We start from the raw sequence: 18,511 nt of genomic DNA, 5'->3' as shown, positions 1-18,511 counted from the left end.
ATATAGCTTTCGCCCGATTTACACTCATATGACCACAGAGGCCAATTTTTTGCTCCGATTTAGTTGAAATTTTGCACAGGGAGTAGAATTAGCATTATAGCTATGCGTGCCAAATGTGGTTGAAATCGGTTCAGATTTAGATATAGCTCCCATATATAGCTTTCGCCCGATTTACACTCATATGACCATAGAGGCCAATTTTTAACTCCGATTTAGTTGAAATTTTGCACAAGGGGTTGAATTAGCATTGTTGCTATGCGTGCCAAATTTGGTTGAAATCGGTGCAGATTTAGATATAGCTCCCATATATATGTTTTTCTGATTTCGACAAAAATGGTCAAAATACCAACATTTTCCATGTAAAATCGCCACTGTTTAGTCGAAAAGTTGTAAAAATTACTCTATTTTTCCTTAACTTCTAATGCATATATATCGAGCGATAAATCATAAATAAACTTTTGCGAAGTTTTCTTAAAATTGCTCCAGATTTAAATGTTTCCCATATTTTTTTACTAACATTGTGTTCCACCCTAGTGCATTAGCCGATTTAAATTTTGAGTCTATAGATTTTGTAGAAGTCTATCAAATTCTGTCCAGATCGAGTGATATTTAAATGTATGTATTTGGGACAAACCTTTATATATAGCCCCAACACATTTGACGGATGTGATATGGTATCGAAAATTTAGATCTACAAAGTGGTGCAGGGTATAATATAGTCGGCCCCGCCCGACTTTAGACTTTCCTTACTGGTTTTTTACTAACATTGTGTTCCACCCTAGTGCATTAGCCGTCTTAAATTGTGAGTCTATAGATTTTGTAGAAGTCTATCAAATTCTGTCCAGATCGAGTGATATTTAAATGTATGTATTTGGGACAAACCTTTATATATAGCCCCAACACATTTGACGGATGTGATATGGTATCGAAAATTTAGATCGACAAAGTGGTGCAGGGTATAATATAGTCGGCCCCGCCCGACTTTAGACTTTCCTTACTGGTTTTAACACTAGATTGGGAAATGACAAATTTAAGTTATTTTAGTTCAAAGATTTTATGAATTTTTATATAATATCCCAGCAAAAACTCTCATTACCCGGTAATCTTGTAGGTAAGCCTATTTAAAAATTAATAACCACTTATTAATTGGTATCGCTCCGGATTATATTTACATACGCATGTCCTAGGAGGAAAGTAGTTCTCACCAGTCATACTTTCGGCCATGATATAAGTAGTGCTTTTATGGCATATAATCACCTAATATGTAATCACTTATTCGTAGATACACCAAAGCTTGCAATCAAATCTCGAAAATATTGATTTCTATCGCCGATTACAATGGATGAAAATATTAATTTCACACTTAAAATAGAAATAAATGTAGGTTGTTTAAGGGAGTTGGATTCGTGAATTACGTTATAATATATCCAATAGCCAATTTACATTAGGTTCTCGAAATCTATTAAAAGTAGATTTTAAGTCCCTTCTTTATAAGGCAAATGGCATTTGAAATCTAGTTTAAATACATTTTGGAAGTGTAATGTGAATGAGGTATAAGAAAGCATTTATTTAAAACGTAATATGATAATGTCATTAATTTAAAGCACAATTATTATGAAATATTTGTGATAAAAATTTCTTAACAGAAAAATCTTCAGAATTACCGTTACATTACATATTCTTTTTGATTTGATAAGTAAATGCTCAATTATGCGAATAATTATACCTAAAGGTACCATCATTTATTCTATATTATTAAGTCATTAAAATAACAATTCAAAAACTCTCGAGAAGTATTTATTTTTGTCATTACGAGTTAGCCATTATAACTCACCGCAATGTAATGCAACGTGTAATGACAGCTTTACTCCTGGTAATGTCAATTGTAATGAGATATGGTTACCTAGTTTTTACTGGGATTAATTAAAAACAAGTATATACGGCCGTAAGTTCGGCCACGCCGAATCTTATGTACCCTCCACCATGGATTGCGTAGAAGCTTCTACGGAAGCCTGTAATCCACAACAATTTACTTGGGTTGTGGTAGTACCAAGTGATGGCAAGGTATCTTAAACCTTCTTAACATCGTCTTCTAAATTGTAAATTAGTTCATACTTATATAATTCAGTTCTTAATCCGTATATATAGGGGAGTCTATAAATAATTACGAACCGATATGAACTGTTGGGTGGTAATTAGATAGCCAGAAGTGATATATGTGGGTCGCTTTATGTGGGTGCTAAATACAATTATGAACTGATATGGAACAATTTTTATGTGAATGGGGGTCGGGTTTTTCTGGGGGTCATATATAACTATAGACCGATATGGAATACTTTTGGCATGATTGTTAGCGGCCATATCATTGCACAACGTATCAAATTTCAACCGAAGCGGATGAAATTTTCTCATCCAAGAGGCTCCGGAGGTCAAATCTGGTGGATCGGTTTATATGGGGGCTATATATAATTATGGACCGATATGGACCAATTTTGGCATGGATGTTAGAGGCCCTATATAAACACCACGTACCAAATTTCAACCGAAGCGGATGAAATTTACTCCTCCAAGAGGGTCCGGAGGTCAAATCTGGAGATCGGTTTATATGGGGGCTATATATAGTTATGGACCGATATGGACCAATTTTTGAATGTTTTTAGAGACCATATACTTACACCACGTACCAAATTTCAAGCGAATCGGATGAAATTTACTCCTCCGGAGGTCAAATCTGGGGATCGGTTTATATGGGGGCTATATATAATTATGGACCGATATGGACCAATTTTGGCATTGATGTTAGAGGCCCTATATAAACACCACGTACCGAATTTCAACCGGTTCGGATGAAGTTGCTCCTTCAAGAGGTTCCGGAGGTCAAATCTAGGGATTTGGACCAATTTTTTGCATGCTTGATGGAGACTATACACTAACACCACGTACCAAATTTGAACCGAATCGGAAATTTGCTCCTCCAAGAGGATGCGCAAGCAAAATCTGGGGATCGGTTTATATGGGGGCTATATATAATAATGGACCTATATGGACCAATTTTAGCGTAAATGTTAGAGACCATATACTAACATCACGTACTAAATTTCAACCAGATCGGATGAAATTTGCTTCTCTAAGGGGCTCCGCAAACCAAATCTGGGGGCTCGTTTATATGGAGGCTATACGTAAAAGTGGTCCGATTGGCCCATTTGCAATACCTACATCAAGTTAGCGTGATTTCCCAGACGGTCGGAGAGCCGGACAGAGGGACGGACGGACATCGCTAGATCGACTCAGAATTTCACCACGACACAGAATATATATACTTTATGGGGTCTTAGACCCATAATTCGATGTGTTACAAACGGAATGACAAAGTTAATATACCCCTATCCTATGGTGGAGGTTATAATAAACTGTAAAAAAAATTAAACTAACAAACTAATTAACTAACCAATTTAAAGTGCCTTGAAATAGGCCGTAGTCAAAATTACGAGGGAAGACGTTAGTCTAAAAAAAAATAAGTATGACTTTCCAAGGTTACGGAGATTCTATTACCGCCAAAAAATATGCAAAGAAGACTTACGTAATTTTCTATATTGGATTACCCGAGTTGATCTTCGGAATATTCAATTTCAATCAAATGGAAATAAAAACTGACTGTTATATTAGTGAGGTTCTGAATTGAAAATGTTTTGTTTTCTAATTTCATATCAAACACTATTAAAAATACGTTTAATTATTTCTTTTTCTATATGAAAAAGTATGCCACTTTTCTAATGTGCCACATTTTATGACAAGTGTCATTTCTGATAGTGATAGCTAAAAAAAGTTCTAAGCCTCCTAAATGTATGCAATAGTTTTATGTATTTATTGTCCCAGTTTTAAACATAAGTTATTTACTTTTTATATGATCTTTTTCTAAACTTACTAATTATTATTATTATTTTCTTTAATTCCAGTTGATTTATTTCTCTTTAACATAAACAAATTGTGATCGTTTTGCGTTAAGCAAGTATAGGCGAAAAAGGCAATATTTTCCAAGAAAATTGCATGCTTATATTTAAGCAATAAAAATAAAGAGGAAAACAAAATTAAAACTGAATAAAAGAATCGAAAGGACTTGAAGTTTTAAAATATCTCACAAAAAGGTAAGACAATAGTTTTAGTTCTTCGAATGGCTAAGATTATTTATTTGAGTATTTTTTTTTGTTTCTTCTAATTTCAGCCCATTTAAATATATTAGTAAATTTTTTTGTATAGTATATATTACACTTAATATATATACATACTTATATACATACGTTACCAAGCGTATTTAAAACAGACAGTATTATATTATTGAATTTTAACTACAAAACAAAACAAAAACAACAACAAAAAAGGCATCAAGTAAAATTCATTTTACTTTCTCGTTATTCTTCTTCCACAGGCCTGTAAGCGACAAACTTTTTTATCTTTACCCTACCCCAAACATAATTAACTTTCTAAAATGTTTTTCTTTTGTTCTGTTTTGTTCCAACTTTTTTATGTCATTGTTTTTGGTTTTGGTATTAGACTGGTCTTATATTGTAGAAATATTTTGAAAAATTCTAATACTGTTAGAATTCGATTTAGTCAATCGAGTAAAATATTCCTCCTGAAATAGAGATGTGCAAGTGAAAGAGATACTCATGCTTATTTACGTTTGAAAATATTTACCAATCGACAGTTTCTATAAAAATAATATTTTTACCAAATTTTCTATAAAAACAAAATATTGAGAATATTTTCTGTAAAATTAAAATTTAAAAAAATGTCTATAGAAATAAAATTTTGACAAAATTTTCTATAGAAATAAAATTTTGACAAAATTTTCTATAGAAATAAAATTTTGACAAAATTTTCTATAGAAATAAAATTTTGACAAAATTTTCTATAGAAATAAAATTTTCTATAGAAATAAAATTTTCTATAGAAATAAAATTTTGAAAATAAAAATTCTAGAGAAATAAAATTTTGAAGAAAAAAATCTATAGAAAAGAATAAATTTTGACAAAATCTTGTATAGAAATAAAATGTTAACAAAATTTTCTATAGAAATAAAATTTTGACAAAATTTTCTATAGAAATACAATTTTGACAAAATTTTTTATAGAAATAAAATTTTGACAAAATTTTCTATAGAAATAAAAATTTGACAAAATTTTCTATAGAAATTAAAATGTTAAAAAAATTTCTATAGAAATTAAATTTTGACAAAATTTTCTATAGAAATAAAATTTTGACAAAATTTTCTATAGAAATAAAATTTTGACAAAATTTTCTATAGGAATACAATTTTGACAAAATTTTCTATAGAAATAAAACTTTAACAAATTTTTCTGTAGAAATACAATTTTGACAAAATTTTTTATAGAAATAAAATTTTGACAAAATTTTCTATAGAAATGAAATTGTGATAAAATTCTCTTTAGATATACAATTTACTATAGAAATAAAATTTTGACAAAATTTTCTATAGCAATAAAATTTCGACAAAATTTTCTATAGAAATAAAATTTTGCAAAATTTTCTATAGAAATAGAATTTTGACAAAATTTTCTATAGAAATAAAATTTTGACAAAATTTTCTATAGAAATTAAAATATTAAAAAAATTTTCTATAGAAATAAAATTTTGACAAAATTTTCTATAGAAATAAAAATTTGACAAAATTTTCTATAGAAATAAAATGTTGGCAAAATTATCTATAGAAATAAAATTTTGACAAAATTTTCTATACAAATAAAATTTTGACAAAATTTTCCATGGAAATAAAATTTTGACAAAATTTTCTATAGAAATAAAATTTTGACAAAATTTTCTATAGAAATAAAATTTTGACAAACTTTTCTATAGAAATAAAATTTTGACAAAATCTTGTATAGAAATAACATTTTGACAAAATTTCCTATAGAATTAAAATGTTGACAAAATTTTCTATAGAAATTAAAATTTTGACAAAATTTTCTATAGAAATAAAATTTTGACAACATTTTCTATAGAAATAAAATTGTGACAGAATCTTCTATAGAAATAAAATTTTGACAAAATTTTCTATAAAAAAATATTGAATTTTCTATACAAATTAAAATAAAAAAAATTATAGAAATAAAATTTTGACAAAATTTCCTATAGAAATAAAATTTTGACAAAATTTTCTATAGAAATAAAATTTTGACAAAATTTTCTATAGAAATGAAATTGTGACAAAATTATCTATAGAAATAAAATTTTGACAAAATCTTGTATAGAAATAAAATGTTAACAAAATTTTCTATAGAAATAAAATTTTGACAAAATTTTCTATAGAAATAAAATTTTGACAAAATTTTCTATAGAAATAAAATTTTGACAAAAATTTTCTATAGAAATAAAATTTTGACAAAATTTTCTATAGAAATGAAATTGTGATAAAATTCTCTATAGATATAAAATTTTCTATAGAAATAAAATTTTGACAAAATTTCCTATTGAAACAATATTTTGACAAAATTTTCTATAGAAATAATATTTTGACAAAATTTTCTATAGAAATAAAATTTTGACAACATTTTCAATAGAAATAAAATTTTGACAAAATTTCCTATTGAAATAAAATTTTGACAAAATTTTCTATAGAAATAAAATTTTGACAAAATTTTCTATATAAATAAAATTTTGACAAATTTTTCTATAAAAATAAAATTTTAACTAAATTTTCTATAGAAATAAAATTTTGACAAAATTTCCTATTGAAACAATATTTTAACAAAATTATCGATAGAAATAAAATTTTGATAAAATTCTCCATAGAAATAAATATTTGACAACATTTTCTATAGAAATAAAATTTTTCTGATTATTTTTTTGACAAAATTTTCTATAGAAATAAAATTTTGACAAAATTTTCTATAGAAATGAAATTGTGACAAAATTTTCTATAGAAATGAAATTGTGACAAAATTATCTATAGAAATAAAATTTTGACAAAATCTTGTATAGAAATAAAATGTTAACAAAATTTTCTATCGAAATAAAATTTTGACAAAATTTTCTATAGAAATAAAAATAAAAAAAAAAAAAATTGTAGAGAAACAAAATTTTGAAAAAAAAAAATAAATAGAAATAAAATTTTGACAAAATTTTCTATCGAAATAAAATTTTGACAAAATTTTCTAGAGAAATAAAATTTTGACAAAATTTTCTATAGACATAAAATTTTGACAAAATTTTCTATAGAAATTAAATTGGTATAAAATTCTCTATAGATATAAAGTTTTCTATAGAAATAAAATTTTGACAAAATTTCCTATTGAAACAATATTTTGACAAAATTTTCTATATAAATAAAATTTTGACAAATTTTTCTATAAAAATAAAATTTTGACTAAATTTTCTATAAAAAAAATATTGAATTTTCTATACAAATTAAAATAAATACAAAAAAAAATATAGAAAAAAAATTTTGACAAAATTTCCTATTGAAATAAAATTTTGACGAAATTTCCTATAGAAATAAAATTTTGACAAAATTTTCTATAGAAATAAAATTTCGTTTTGTTTGTTATTGTTGGCTTCTCTTCAATCGTTATTGTTGTTTTTTTGATCTCAGCTTAAAGCCATGCATTGACTAAACTACAAGTGTAGCTTAACCAACAGAGGAAAAGTATGCTTGTCAAATTTATTTGGGCAAAGCCCTATAGACTGCAAGATAGTTGGATGTACAGCTGTTTCGGAATTACCACATTCCTCATCAGCATCCTCTACTTGCAGCAAAACTATCAACCAATTATCAGAATAAATTCGGGTAATTCACTCAACCCAACGTGAACTACACTTGAACCTCCCGAAAAAGGGTTTGATAGTCGGCTACTGCCTAAACAAATTTGCCAGCATATCTCTTTTCCTTTGCAAAACTCAAATTATCGATTTGAATGTATTTGGCTGGGTTTGTTTTTGAGCGTGCTTCCTCTATCTTCATTCGTTTTGTTTGTTATTGTTGGCTTCTCTTCAATCGTTATTGTTGTTTTTTTTTTTGACAAAATTTTCTATAGAAATGAAATTGTGACAAAATTATCTATAGAAATAAAATTTTGACAAAATCTTGTATAGAAATAAAATGTTAACAAAATAGAAATAAAATTTTGACAAAATTTTCTATAGAAATAAAATTAAAAAAAAATGTAGAGAAACAAAATTTTGAAAAAAAATAAATAGAAATAAAATTTTGACAAAATTTTCTATAGAAATAAAATTAAAAAAAATTGTAGAGAAACAAAATTTTGAAAAAAAATAAATTGAAATAAAGTTTTTACCAAATTTTCTATAGAAATAAAATTTTGACAAAATTTTCTATAGAAGTAAAATTTTGACAAAAATTTTCTATAGAAATAAAATTTTGACAAAATTTTCTATAGAAATGAAATTGTGATAAAATTCTCTATAGATATAAAGTTTTCTATAGAAATAAAATTTTGACAAAATTTTCTATAGAAGTAAAATTTTGATAAAATTTTCTATAGAAATAAAATTTTGACAACATTTTCTATAGAAATAAAATTGTGACAAAATAAGATTTTTTTGTTTGGTATTTTTTGTTGGTAAAATTCTCCAAATTTTGCTAGAGTATTTTTGGCTCGAGTGGCATACGTGAAGTGTATGCGTTCCATGGCGTGGTGGGAATTTAGGAAAATGTAGAAAAATTTGAAGTTAGAAAGTGGCTTTTTATATTTTTTTTGGATTTTATGTCGTTTTTTTTTTACTTATTTTAAATCATTGAAAAACCCAGGAAGTTTGTTTTAGAATTGTTAAACCCAATTTAATTTTTAAAGACAATTTAACGTATATTCTCTCAACTTATGTGGACTCTCTCAGTGCAAAGTCAATCCATAGCAGGATAGCAGGTCTAATAAAGCCAAATCCGGAAAGTGACTCATAGTAAACTCTAAAAGATATTTCATTCGAAAAAAAAATAAATAAATTAAAGTCTTGTCTAATACATTCCTCAGTTTTTATTTTGTTTCCTTTGCATTTTCCTCTAACGCCTCAATAAAGCAATTTGTTAAATTATTCTTTATTTTATTTTAAATGTTTCAATTAAATTATAACTCGAAATCTCTAAACGGCAACTACATATTATCAACAGTTCATCCACGGGTAACAGCAACATCATGGTTGAAGGTCAGCAACAACAGCAAAATGGTGGTGGTGGTGGAACTGCTGGAGCTGCATTGGCTCAAAATACACCAAATGCAAATAATAATAATAATAATCCAAATGCGACCAATAATAATAATACCAATGCTGCAGCCAATAATAACAATAGCGAAAGTGATCCCAAAACTAATTTGATTGTCAACTATTTGCCCCAAACTATGTCCCAGGAGGATATTCGTGCTTTATTTGTTAGTTTTGGTGAAGTGGAATCATGTAAATTGATCAGAGATAAGGTAACAGGTGAGTTATTTATCGTTCATTGTTTTTGTTTTTTGAAAATCGTAAAATTATATCATATGTTTGTCGTTAGTGTAGTTAGTTTGCCAAAATATTTCCATATCGCATTGGTATAAATAATGTAAATGCTACAGGTGATACACTATTAGATATAGCTCCCATGCATATATATACTTCGCCCGATTTAGGTTTATATGACTATTGAGGAGGCCAGTTTAACTCTGATTTACTAGACATTTTTCAGATATAGTAGAATTGACATTCTAGCTATATATACCAAATTTGGTCAAAATCGGTTCAGATTTAGATATAACACTCATATATATCTTTCACCCGATTGCTCACCGTAAACTTCATTCCGAAAATGTTGAAATTTTGTAAAATTAAGATTCTAACAATTTTGACACACATTTGGTGAAAATCGGCGCAGATTTAAACAAAGCTCCCGATTTGGGCAAATATGGCCAATATACCCACGTTTTCCTTGTAAAATCACCTCCGCGTTGTGGAAAACTCATAAAAATGGTTCAAATTTGTATCGACCTATAAATCATAAATGCAGAATTGAGAAATTTTATGCAATGGCTTAAGATTTAAATATTTCCCATAGTTGTATCCTGCGCTACACTGTGGAATAGGGTATTATAAGTTAGTGTATATGTTTGTAACACCCATATGGTGTCTTTGGCAATATTGCTCAGGGACAGCCCCTGTGTCGATCTAGTCATGTCTGTCTGTCCGTCCGTCTGTCTGTGAACACATTTTTGTGATCAAAGTCTAGGTCGCTATTTTAGTCCAATCGACTTCAAATTTGGCCCTGGTATGTGTTTTGGGTCAGAATAGAACCCTATTTAATTTGTTCAGAAATCGGTTCAGTTTTAGATATAGCTCCCATATATATCTTTCGCCCCATATCTACTAATATGTCGTCAGAAGCCAATTTGAGCCTAATTAACTTTAAATTTTGCACAAGAAGTGCAATTGATAGTGTCGTAAAGTGTACTGAATTTGGTTTAAATCGGTTCAAATTTAGATATAGCTCCCATATATAACTTTCACCCGACATGCACTTATATGGCTCCAGAAGCCAGAGTTTTACCCTAATTTGCTGTGAATTCTGTACAGGGAGTAGAAATAATGTTCTCGATATACATGGCAATTTTGGTTGAAATCGGTTCAGATTTAGATATGGGTCCCATATACATCTTTCGTCCGATTTTCACTCATATGACCACAGAGGTCAATGTTGTAATCCGATTTACGTGAAATTTTGCACAGAGAGTAGAATTGACAATGCAACTATGCATGTTGGTTTAAATCGGTTCAGATTTAGATATAGCTCACATATATATCTTTCGCCCGATTACACTAATATGACCACTGACGCCATAGTTTCACTCCGTTTTACGTGCAATTTTGGGAGCCACCGTAGTGCAATGGTTAGTATGCCCGCCTTGCATACACAAGGTCGTGGGTTCGATTCCTGCTTCAACCGAACAGCAAAAAGTTTTTCAGTGGTGGATTATCCCACCTCAATAATGGTGGTGATATTTCTGAGGGTTTCCAAGCTTCTCTAAGTGGTTTCACTGCAATGTGGAACGCCGTCCGGACTCGGTTATAAAAAGGAGGTCCTTAGTCATTGACCTTAACGTGGAATCGGGCAGCACTCAGTGATAAGAGAGAAGTTCACCAATGTGGTATCACAATGGACTGAATAGTCTAAGTGAGCCTGATACATCGGGCTGCCACCTAACCTAACCTAATCTACGTGCAATTTTACACATGGAGTAAAATTAACATTCTTACTATGCATGCCGAATTTGGTTGAAATCGGTTTAGATTTAGATATAGCTCCCATATATATCTTTCACCCGATTTACACTAATAAATGTTCAATTTGGTTGAAATCGGTTCAGATTTAGATATAGCTCACGTATATGTATTTGGCCCGATTTACATTCATATGGTCACAGAGGCCATAGTTTTACTCCGTTTTACGTAAAATTTTACACATGGAGTAAAATTAACATTCTTACTATGCATGTTCAATTTGGTTGTAATCGGTTCAGATTTAGATATAGCTTACATATATATGTTTTTCCGATTTGGGCAAATATGGCCAAAATACCCACATATTCCTTATAAAATCGCCACTGCTAGGTCGAAAACTTGTACAAATTACTCCAATTTGCCTATACTTCTAATACATATCTATCGACTGATAAATCATAAATACACTTTTGTGAAGTTTCCTCAAAATTGGTTCAGATTTACATGTTTCCCACATATTTTTATATAGCAACACATTGAACGGATTTGATATGCTATCGAAAATGTGAATCTACAAAGTGGTGGACCCGCCTGGCTTTAGACTTTCCTTACTTGTTTTAACTTAAAGAAGGATCACTTTTTTCTGGGTGTAGGAGCATTCTTTATTTCAAGCGCCATTAAAATTTTAGTCTTTAAGAAGAACTCAATAAAGCAGTAGCTTTGTCGTTGAATTCCAAAGAATTCTTGGCATGTTTCATTTCTTTGGCAAACACGCCCTTTATTAGAAATCTGAATAGCAGATTTCTTCAGTATCTTTACTTCAATTCTCCGATTCTTTGGCTCGGAATCAATACCAAAATCATTAGTGTAAAGACTGATGGACCAGACATGCTTTTTGTTCAGTGTAGAGTTATGTTTTGTTTTGAGCTTAACACCCAAACCCAATAATGATTGGAGAAAATATTTAGCATTAGTATGTATTTGAAACAAAAACGTTTATATATAGGGCCTCTACGAGGCTATGTTACTAATAAAGTTGAAATAAATAAAATAAAAAATGATATAATATAGTCGGCTCCGCCTGTCTTGAGACGTTCCTTACTTGTTTCTTATGTGATTGCCATTATAATGTCAAACCATCGAATTTTGAATATTGAAAGTTCTAAAATCTTGTACAATAAAAAAGTTCTAAAAACTTGTACAATAAAGTTCTAACATTTTGTACAATAATTCTGATTTAGTTCCATATTCTGATATGTCCATATTCCCAGCAAAAAAAAATTGGAAGTTCTTCTAAAGGCACCACTTTAAAAGCACTTCCAAAAATGCCCTCCCAAAGATATTCTTCATTTTAACTACACAGGAAGTTCTTTTGATTTAATTATTTAAAACTCGCTTTTTTCATATTTTTAATAAGAAATTTTAATTTGTTTTTGTTTCAAATAGGTTAAAAAAGGAAAGAATTAATAAAATGGTACAAATTTTAAATTTTGTCAAAAAAATTCTAAATCCATTCTAGAAAAATTGCAAATTTTTGAAAATATTTAAAGTCAGTCAAACGTTTTAGATAAGCGTTAGTATACATTAAAAATCATAAAAATTATAAAAAATATTTATTTGTCAAAATATGACACAATTTTATAATTCACATCCAAAACATTGAATTCGGAGCACACCTTAAGAAGTGATGCAAATTCAGTGCAACGGTTGTTGAAATGGTGGACATCCGTCCTATGATAAGCCCATGTTAAATTCATCGCTTCTGCGCCAATTTTTCACCACTTCCGGATCCAAAAAGAAGATTTTCACTACTTTCTTGGCGACGCTTTTTTTGCTGGGTTTCCCCCGTGGCCTGTAGGCAAAATTTTCATCCAAACTGCTTGAAATATAAGCATTTATTGCAAGTTCAATTTACATTCAATTTTCAAAAAATTAGTACATACCATGTAATATTCCGAATATAAATAGTTCATAAAACCATATAAATGCATATGGCCTGCCCTATGTAAAATCTCACATTACACTTCCAAAAGCCACTTTAACTAGATTTCAACTGTCATTTGCTTTATAAAGAAGAAATTTCAAATCTACTTCTAGAAGATTTCAATTCTAATTTGAATCAGGTATAAACCTATTTTTCGTGTCACTTTAGGGTTATAACAAAAATCTCACACTTAGGTACCTAATATAATTTAGAAACTCATCCCATAGAATGTTGTTGGGAGCTATTGTTTTTAAGAGGCAGAATGTCTTGGTTTTTCTATCATTGAAATATGTAATTTATTTTTTTTTCAGGCCAAAGCTTGGGCTATGGATTTGTCAATTATGTAAAGCAAGAGGATGCTGAAAAGGCCATATCATCATTAAATGGTTTACGTTTACAGAATAAAACTATCAAAGTAAGTACATTTACAAATATATTTATTTTTAAAGAAATTAGATTTTTTTTAAAAGAAATTTTTCAAAAAAAAAAAAAAAATAAAAATAAATAAATATGGATAGCCTTTGACATTCAAATCTGGCATATTAAATATAAAGGCAGACATTGATGTGATGTATAACCTAGAAATATTAATTTTTCGTTTTAGATAATTTAGAAAAAAAAATTAGTAATTTTTTTTGTGCTTCTTATAAGAAATTCCTCTGAGTAATTTATTCTATTTGTTTTTATTTATTAATTTTTTTCAGGTATCTATTGCCCGTCCTAGTTCTGAGTCCATTAAAGGTGCTAATTTATATGTCTCTGGTCTTCCCAAAAATATGACACAACCAGATTTGGAACAATTATTTAGTCCATATGGGAAAATAATTACCTCAAGAATACTATGTGACAATATAACGGGTAAATATAAATATGTTTAAAATTTCTTTTATTTTATTTAGACTTTTAAAAATATTTGAGTTACGGTTAATCCGGATAATTTAAATATTACAAATTTTGAAAATTTATTCCGAAAAGAAATTGAAACATACTGATAAATCGAAGTATTATCGTCTCTAGCCACAACTTTTTCCCATCTTTCGGGTAACATATCTATATACGTCATAACGCGACATAAAAAGTATAGGAAATTTTGTCAAAATTTTATTTCTATAGAAATAAAATTTTGTCAACATTTCATTTCTATAGGAAATTTTGTCAAAATTTTATTTCTATAGGAAATTTTGTTAAAATGTTATATCAAAATAAAAAAAAATTCTATAGAAATAAAATTTTGACAAAATTTTCTATAGAAATAAAATTTTGACAAAATTTTCTATAGGAATAAAATGTTGACAACATTTTCTATAGGAATGAAATTGTGACAAAATTTTCTATAAAAATAAAATTTTGACAAAATTTTCTATAAAAATAAAATTTTGACAAAATTTTCTATAAAAATAACATTTTGACAAAATTCTCTATAAAAATAACATTTTTACAAAATTCTCTATAAAAATAAAATTCTGACAAAATTTTCTATAAAAATAAAATTTTGACAAAATTTTTTACCAAAATGAAATTTTGAGAAAATTTCCTATAGAAATGAAATTTTGAGAAAATTTCCTATAGAAATGAAGTTTAGACAAAATTTCCTATAGAAATGAAATTGTGACAAATTTTGAGAAAATTTCCTATAGAAATGAAATTTTTACAAAATTTCCTATAAAAATGAAATATAGACAAAATTTCCTATATCAATGAAATTTAGACAAAATTTCCCATAGAAATGACATTTAGACAAAATGTCCTTTAGAAATGAAAATTTTACAAAATTTCCTATAGAAATGAAATTTCTGATAAAAATGCAATTTTGACAAAATTTCCTATAGAAATTAAATTTTGACAAAATTTCATATAGAAATGAAATTTTGACAAAATTTTTCAAAATTTTATATCTATAGAAAATGTTGTCAAAATTTAATTTCTATAGGAAATATTGTCAAAATTTTATTTCTATAGAAAATTTTGTCAAAATTTTATTTCTATAGTAAATTTTGTCAACATTTTATTTCTATAGAAAATTTTGTCAACATTTTATTTCTATAGAAAATTTTTGTCAAAATTGTATTTCTATAGAAAATATTGTCAAAATTTCATTTTATAGAACATTTTATCAAAATGTTTTTTATATAGAAATTTTTGTCAAAATTTTATTTCTATAGAAATTTTTGTCAAAGTTTTATTTCTATCAAAAATATTGTCAAAATTTTATTTTATAGAAAATGTTGTCAAAATGTTATTTCAAAATAAAAAAAAATTCTATTGAAATGAAATTTTGACAAAATTTCCTATAGAAATGAAATTTTGACAAAATTTCCTATAGAAATGAAATTTTTACAAAATTTTCTATAGAAATGAAATTTAGACAAAATTTCCTATAGAAATGAAATTTAGACAAAATTTACTATAGAAATGAAATTTAGACAAAATGTCCTATAGAAATGAAAATTTGACAAAATTTCCTATAGAAATGAAATTTCTGATAAAAATGCAATTTTGACAAAATTTTTGTGAAAATTGTATTTCTATAGGAAATTTTGTCAAAATTGTATTTCTATAGTAAATTTTGTGAAAATTTCATTTCTATAGGAAATTTTGTCAAAATTTTATTTCTATCAAAAAATTTGTCAAAATTTTATTTCTATAGAAAAATTTGTCAAAATTTTATTTCTGTAGCACATTTTATCAAAATTTTATTTCTTTAGTAATTTTGTCAAAATTTCATTTCTATAAGATATTTGTCAAAATTTCATTTCTATAGGAAATTTGGTCAAAATTTAATTTCTATAGGAAATTTTGGGAAAATTTCATTTCTATAGAAAATTTTGTAAAAATTGTATTTCTATAGAAAATATTGTCAAAATTTTATTTTATAGAAAATTTTATCAAAATTTTATTTTATAGAAAATTTTATCAAAATTTTATTTTATAGAAAATTTTATCAAAATGTTTTTTATATAGAAATTTTTGTCAAAATTTTATTTCTATAGAAATTTTTGTCAAAGTTTTATTTCTATAAAAAATATTGTCAAAATTTTATTTTATAGAAAATGTTGTCAAAATGTTATTTCAAAATAAAAACAATTCAATTGAAATGAAATTTTGACAAAATTTTCTATAGAAATGAAATTTTGACAAAATTTCCTATAGAAATGAAATTTTGACAAAATTTCCTATAGAAATGAAATTTTGACAAAATTTCCTATAGAAATGAAATTTTGACAAAATTTCCTTTAGAAATGAAATTTTGACAAAATTTCCTATAGAAATGAAATCTTGACAAAATTTCCTATAGAAATGAAATTTTGACAAAATTTCTTATAGAAATGAAATTTTGACAAAATTTCATATAAAAATGAAATTTTCAATTTCAATTTTCATATATTTCGTAATACAAAGCCAATGAGGCCAAATAATCAATGTATTACATGACTAAAGCCTAAGTAAGGATACATAAAATAAAAAGTGTGTAAATTTTGACAAAATTTTCTTTAGATGTATAGAAAATTTTGTCAAAATTTTACTTCTATCGAAAATGTCAAAATTTGATTTCTATAGAAAATTTTGTGAAAATTTCATTTCTATTGGAAATTTTGTCAAAATTTTATTTCTAAAAAAAATTTCAAAATTTTATTTTGTATGAATTTTGTAATGAAATGTTGACAAAATTTCCTATAGAAATGAAATTTTAACAAAATTTCCTATAGAAATGAATTTTTAAAAAAATTTCCTATAGAATTGAAATTTTAACAAAATTTCCTATAGAAATGAAATTTTCCCAAAATTTCCTATAGAAATGAAATTTTCCCAAAATTTCCTTTAGAAATTAAATTTTGACCAAATTTCCTATAGAAATGAAATTTTAACAAAATTTCCTATAGAAATGAAAAACTTAATTTAATCAGTTAAAAATTATTTGATTTGATTGGACCACTTCCGGAGACAAAAAGAATATTCCCATAGCTTTTGTTTACGTGACACGTACTACGAGGAATGTCCACAAAAGTCCTATAAAGACGATTATTTCGTGTATGGCGTTAAAATGGTTTTCTTTTTTTATAGAGTTTTACAGTTTTTTGGCAATCAAATAAATCTTTCTCTCTTGAATTGTTGTCACATCAGACACAAATTTATCTATTTTGAATTATATATAATTTATTATATGTTTTATATTAATTTTTAAAAATGTATTTTTTTATTTTATTTTTATATTTTTTACACACACAATACAAACGAACGTTATCTCGTCCCCCTATTTTAGGCGGCCCTATAGACCAGGGTATGTTCTTGTTGTGTTCTTTATAAATTAAATATTTTTCATCATTTTTAATTTTTCCTATCAAATATAATTTCATCATTTCAATATTTATTTTCATTTCATAAATAGTATATTCGACTAAGTTGTAAGTCCGTATTGTGGTAAAGCGAAAACGATCGAAGGATAGTTCGATAGACCATAACAAAAAGCACTAGAAATTAAATCACACTTACACTCACCACAATAGAATTATTTAGCAGTTCATAAAAATTTTGTCCATATATATTGAAAATCTATCCATATCATCCCCCATTTGCTTACAGGTCTATCTAAGGGTGTTGGCTTTATACGTTTCGATCAACGTCACGAGGCCGATCAGGCTATAAAGGCTTTAAATGGTACCATACCGAAAAATGCCACTGAACCGATTGTGGTGAAATTTGCCAATAATCCGAGTAATAATAAAGCCTTTCAACCATTGACTGCGTATTTGACACCCCAAAATCCCAGAACTCGTGGTTTTCCCACTGCAGCCGCTGGAGCTGCTGCTGCAGCTGCAGCAGCTGCCATACATCCAACAGCAGCTGGTAGATACAGGTGGGGACAATATTAGGAGACAATGAAAATGACATCATCTAAATTTATTTTATATTTTTTCAGTTCTGTAATCTCTCGTTACTCTCCATTGACCGGCGATCTTTTGGCTAATTCCATGTTGCCTGGTAATCCCATAAATGGTTCTGGTTGGTGCATCTTTGTTTATAATTTAGCTCAAGAAACGGAAGAGAATGTTTTGTGGCAATTGTTTGGACCATTTGGTGCAGTACAATCGGTTAAGGTAAGTTAAAGACTTTCAAATAACAAAAAAGTGAATATTTGTGGAAGTTGCTGTATTAGAGCTGCAGAACTCTCTAGATGATCACGAAACAAGTCTCTGGACAGTTGTCTCTCTTCTTCATTCCAATTTATGGTAGAGATATGGTAATGGGAATCATAAAATCGGCTTTTCGATCTGTCTACTTTTTCATAATTTTGAAAAGGTAGTGCCT

General features: G+C 27.5%; 1 protein-coding gene across 2 annotated transcripts in view; it reads left to right on the top strand.

Annotated features, from left to right (window-relative positions):
• The window catches only part of Rbp9 (RNA-binding protein 9), a 69,799-nt gene that overhangs the window by 47,116 nt on the left and 4,172 nt on the right, over nucleotides 1–18,511 (top strand). The window contains exons 3-8 of one of the 2 annotated variants that reach the window (XM_075293690.1): nucleotides 9,143–9,453; nucleotides 13,516–13,619; nucleotides 13,909–14,062; nucleotides 17,466–17,483; nucleotides 17,786–18,059; nucleotides 18,123–18,300. In XM_075293690.1, coding sequence (XP_075149805.1) covers nucleotides 9,143–9,453; nucleotides 13,516–13,619; nucleotides 13,909–14,062; nucleotides 17,466–17,483; nucleotides 17,786–18,059; nucleotides 18,123–18,300 — 1,039 coding nt within the window. The remainder of the gene's footprint in view (nucleotides 1–9,142; nucleotides 9,454–13,515; nucleotides 13,620–13,908; nucleotides 14,063–17,465; nucleotides 17,484–17,785; nucleotides 18,060–18,122; nucleotides 18,301–18,511) is intronic. The other variant, XM_075293692.1, reaches the window with a different exon arrangement.

This window comes from Haematobia irritans, chromosome 2, assembly GCF_050003625.1.
Source record: "Haematobia irritans isolate KBUSLIRL chromosome 2, ASM5000362v1, whole genome shotgun sequence".
Classification (NCBI taxonomy): domain Eukaryota; kingdom Metazoa; phylum Arthropoda; class Insecta; order Diptera; family Muscidae; genus Haematobia; species Haematobia irritans.
This window is presented reverse-complemented; position numbering and strand designations above follow the sequence as displayed.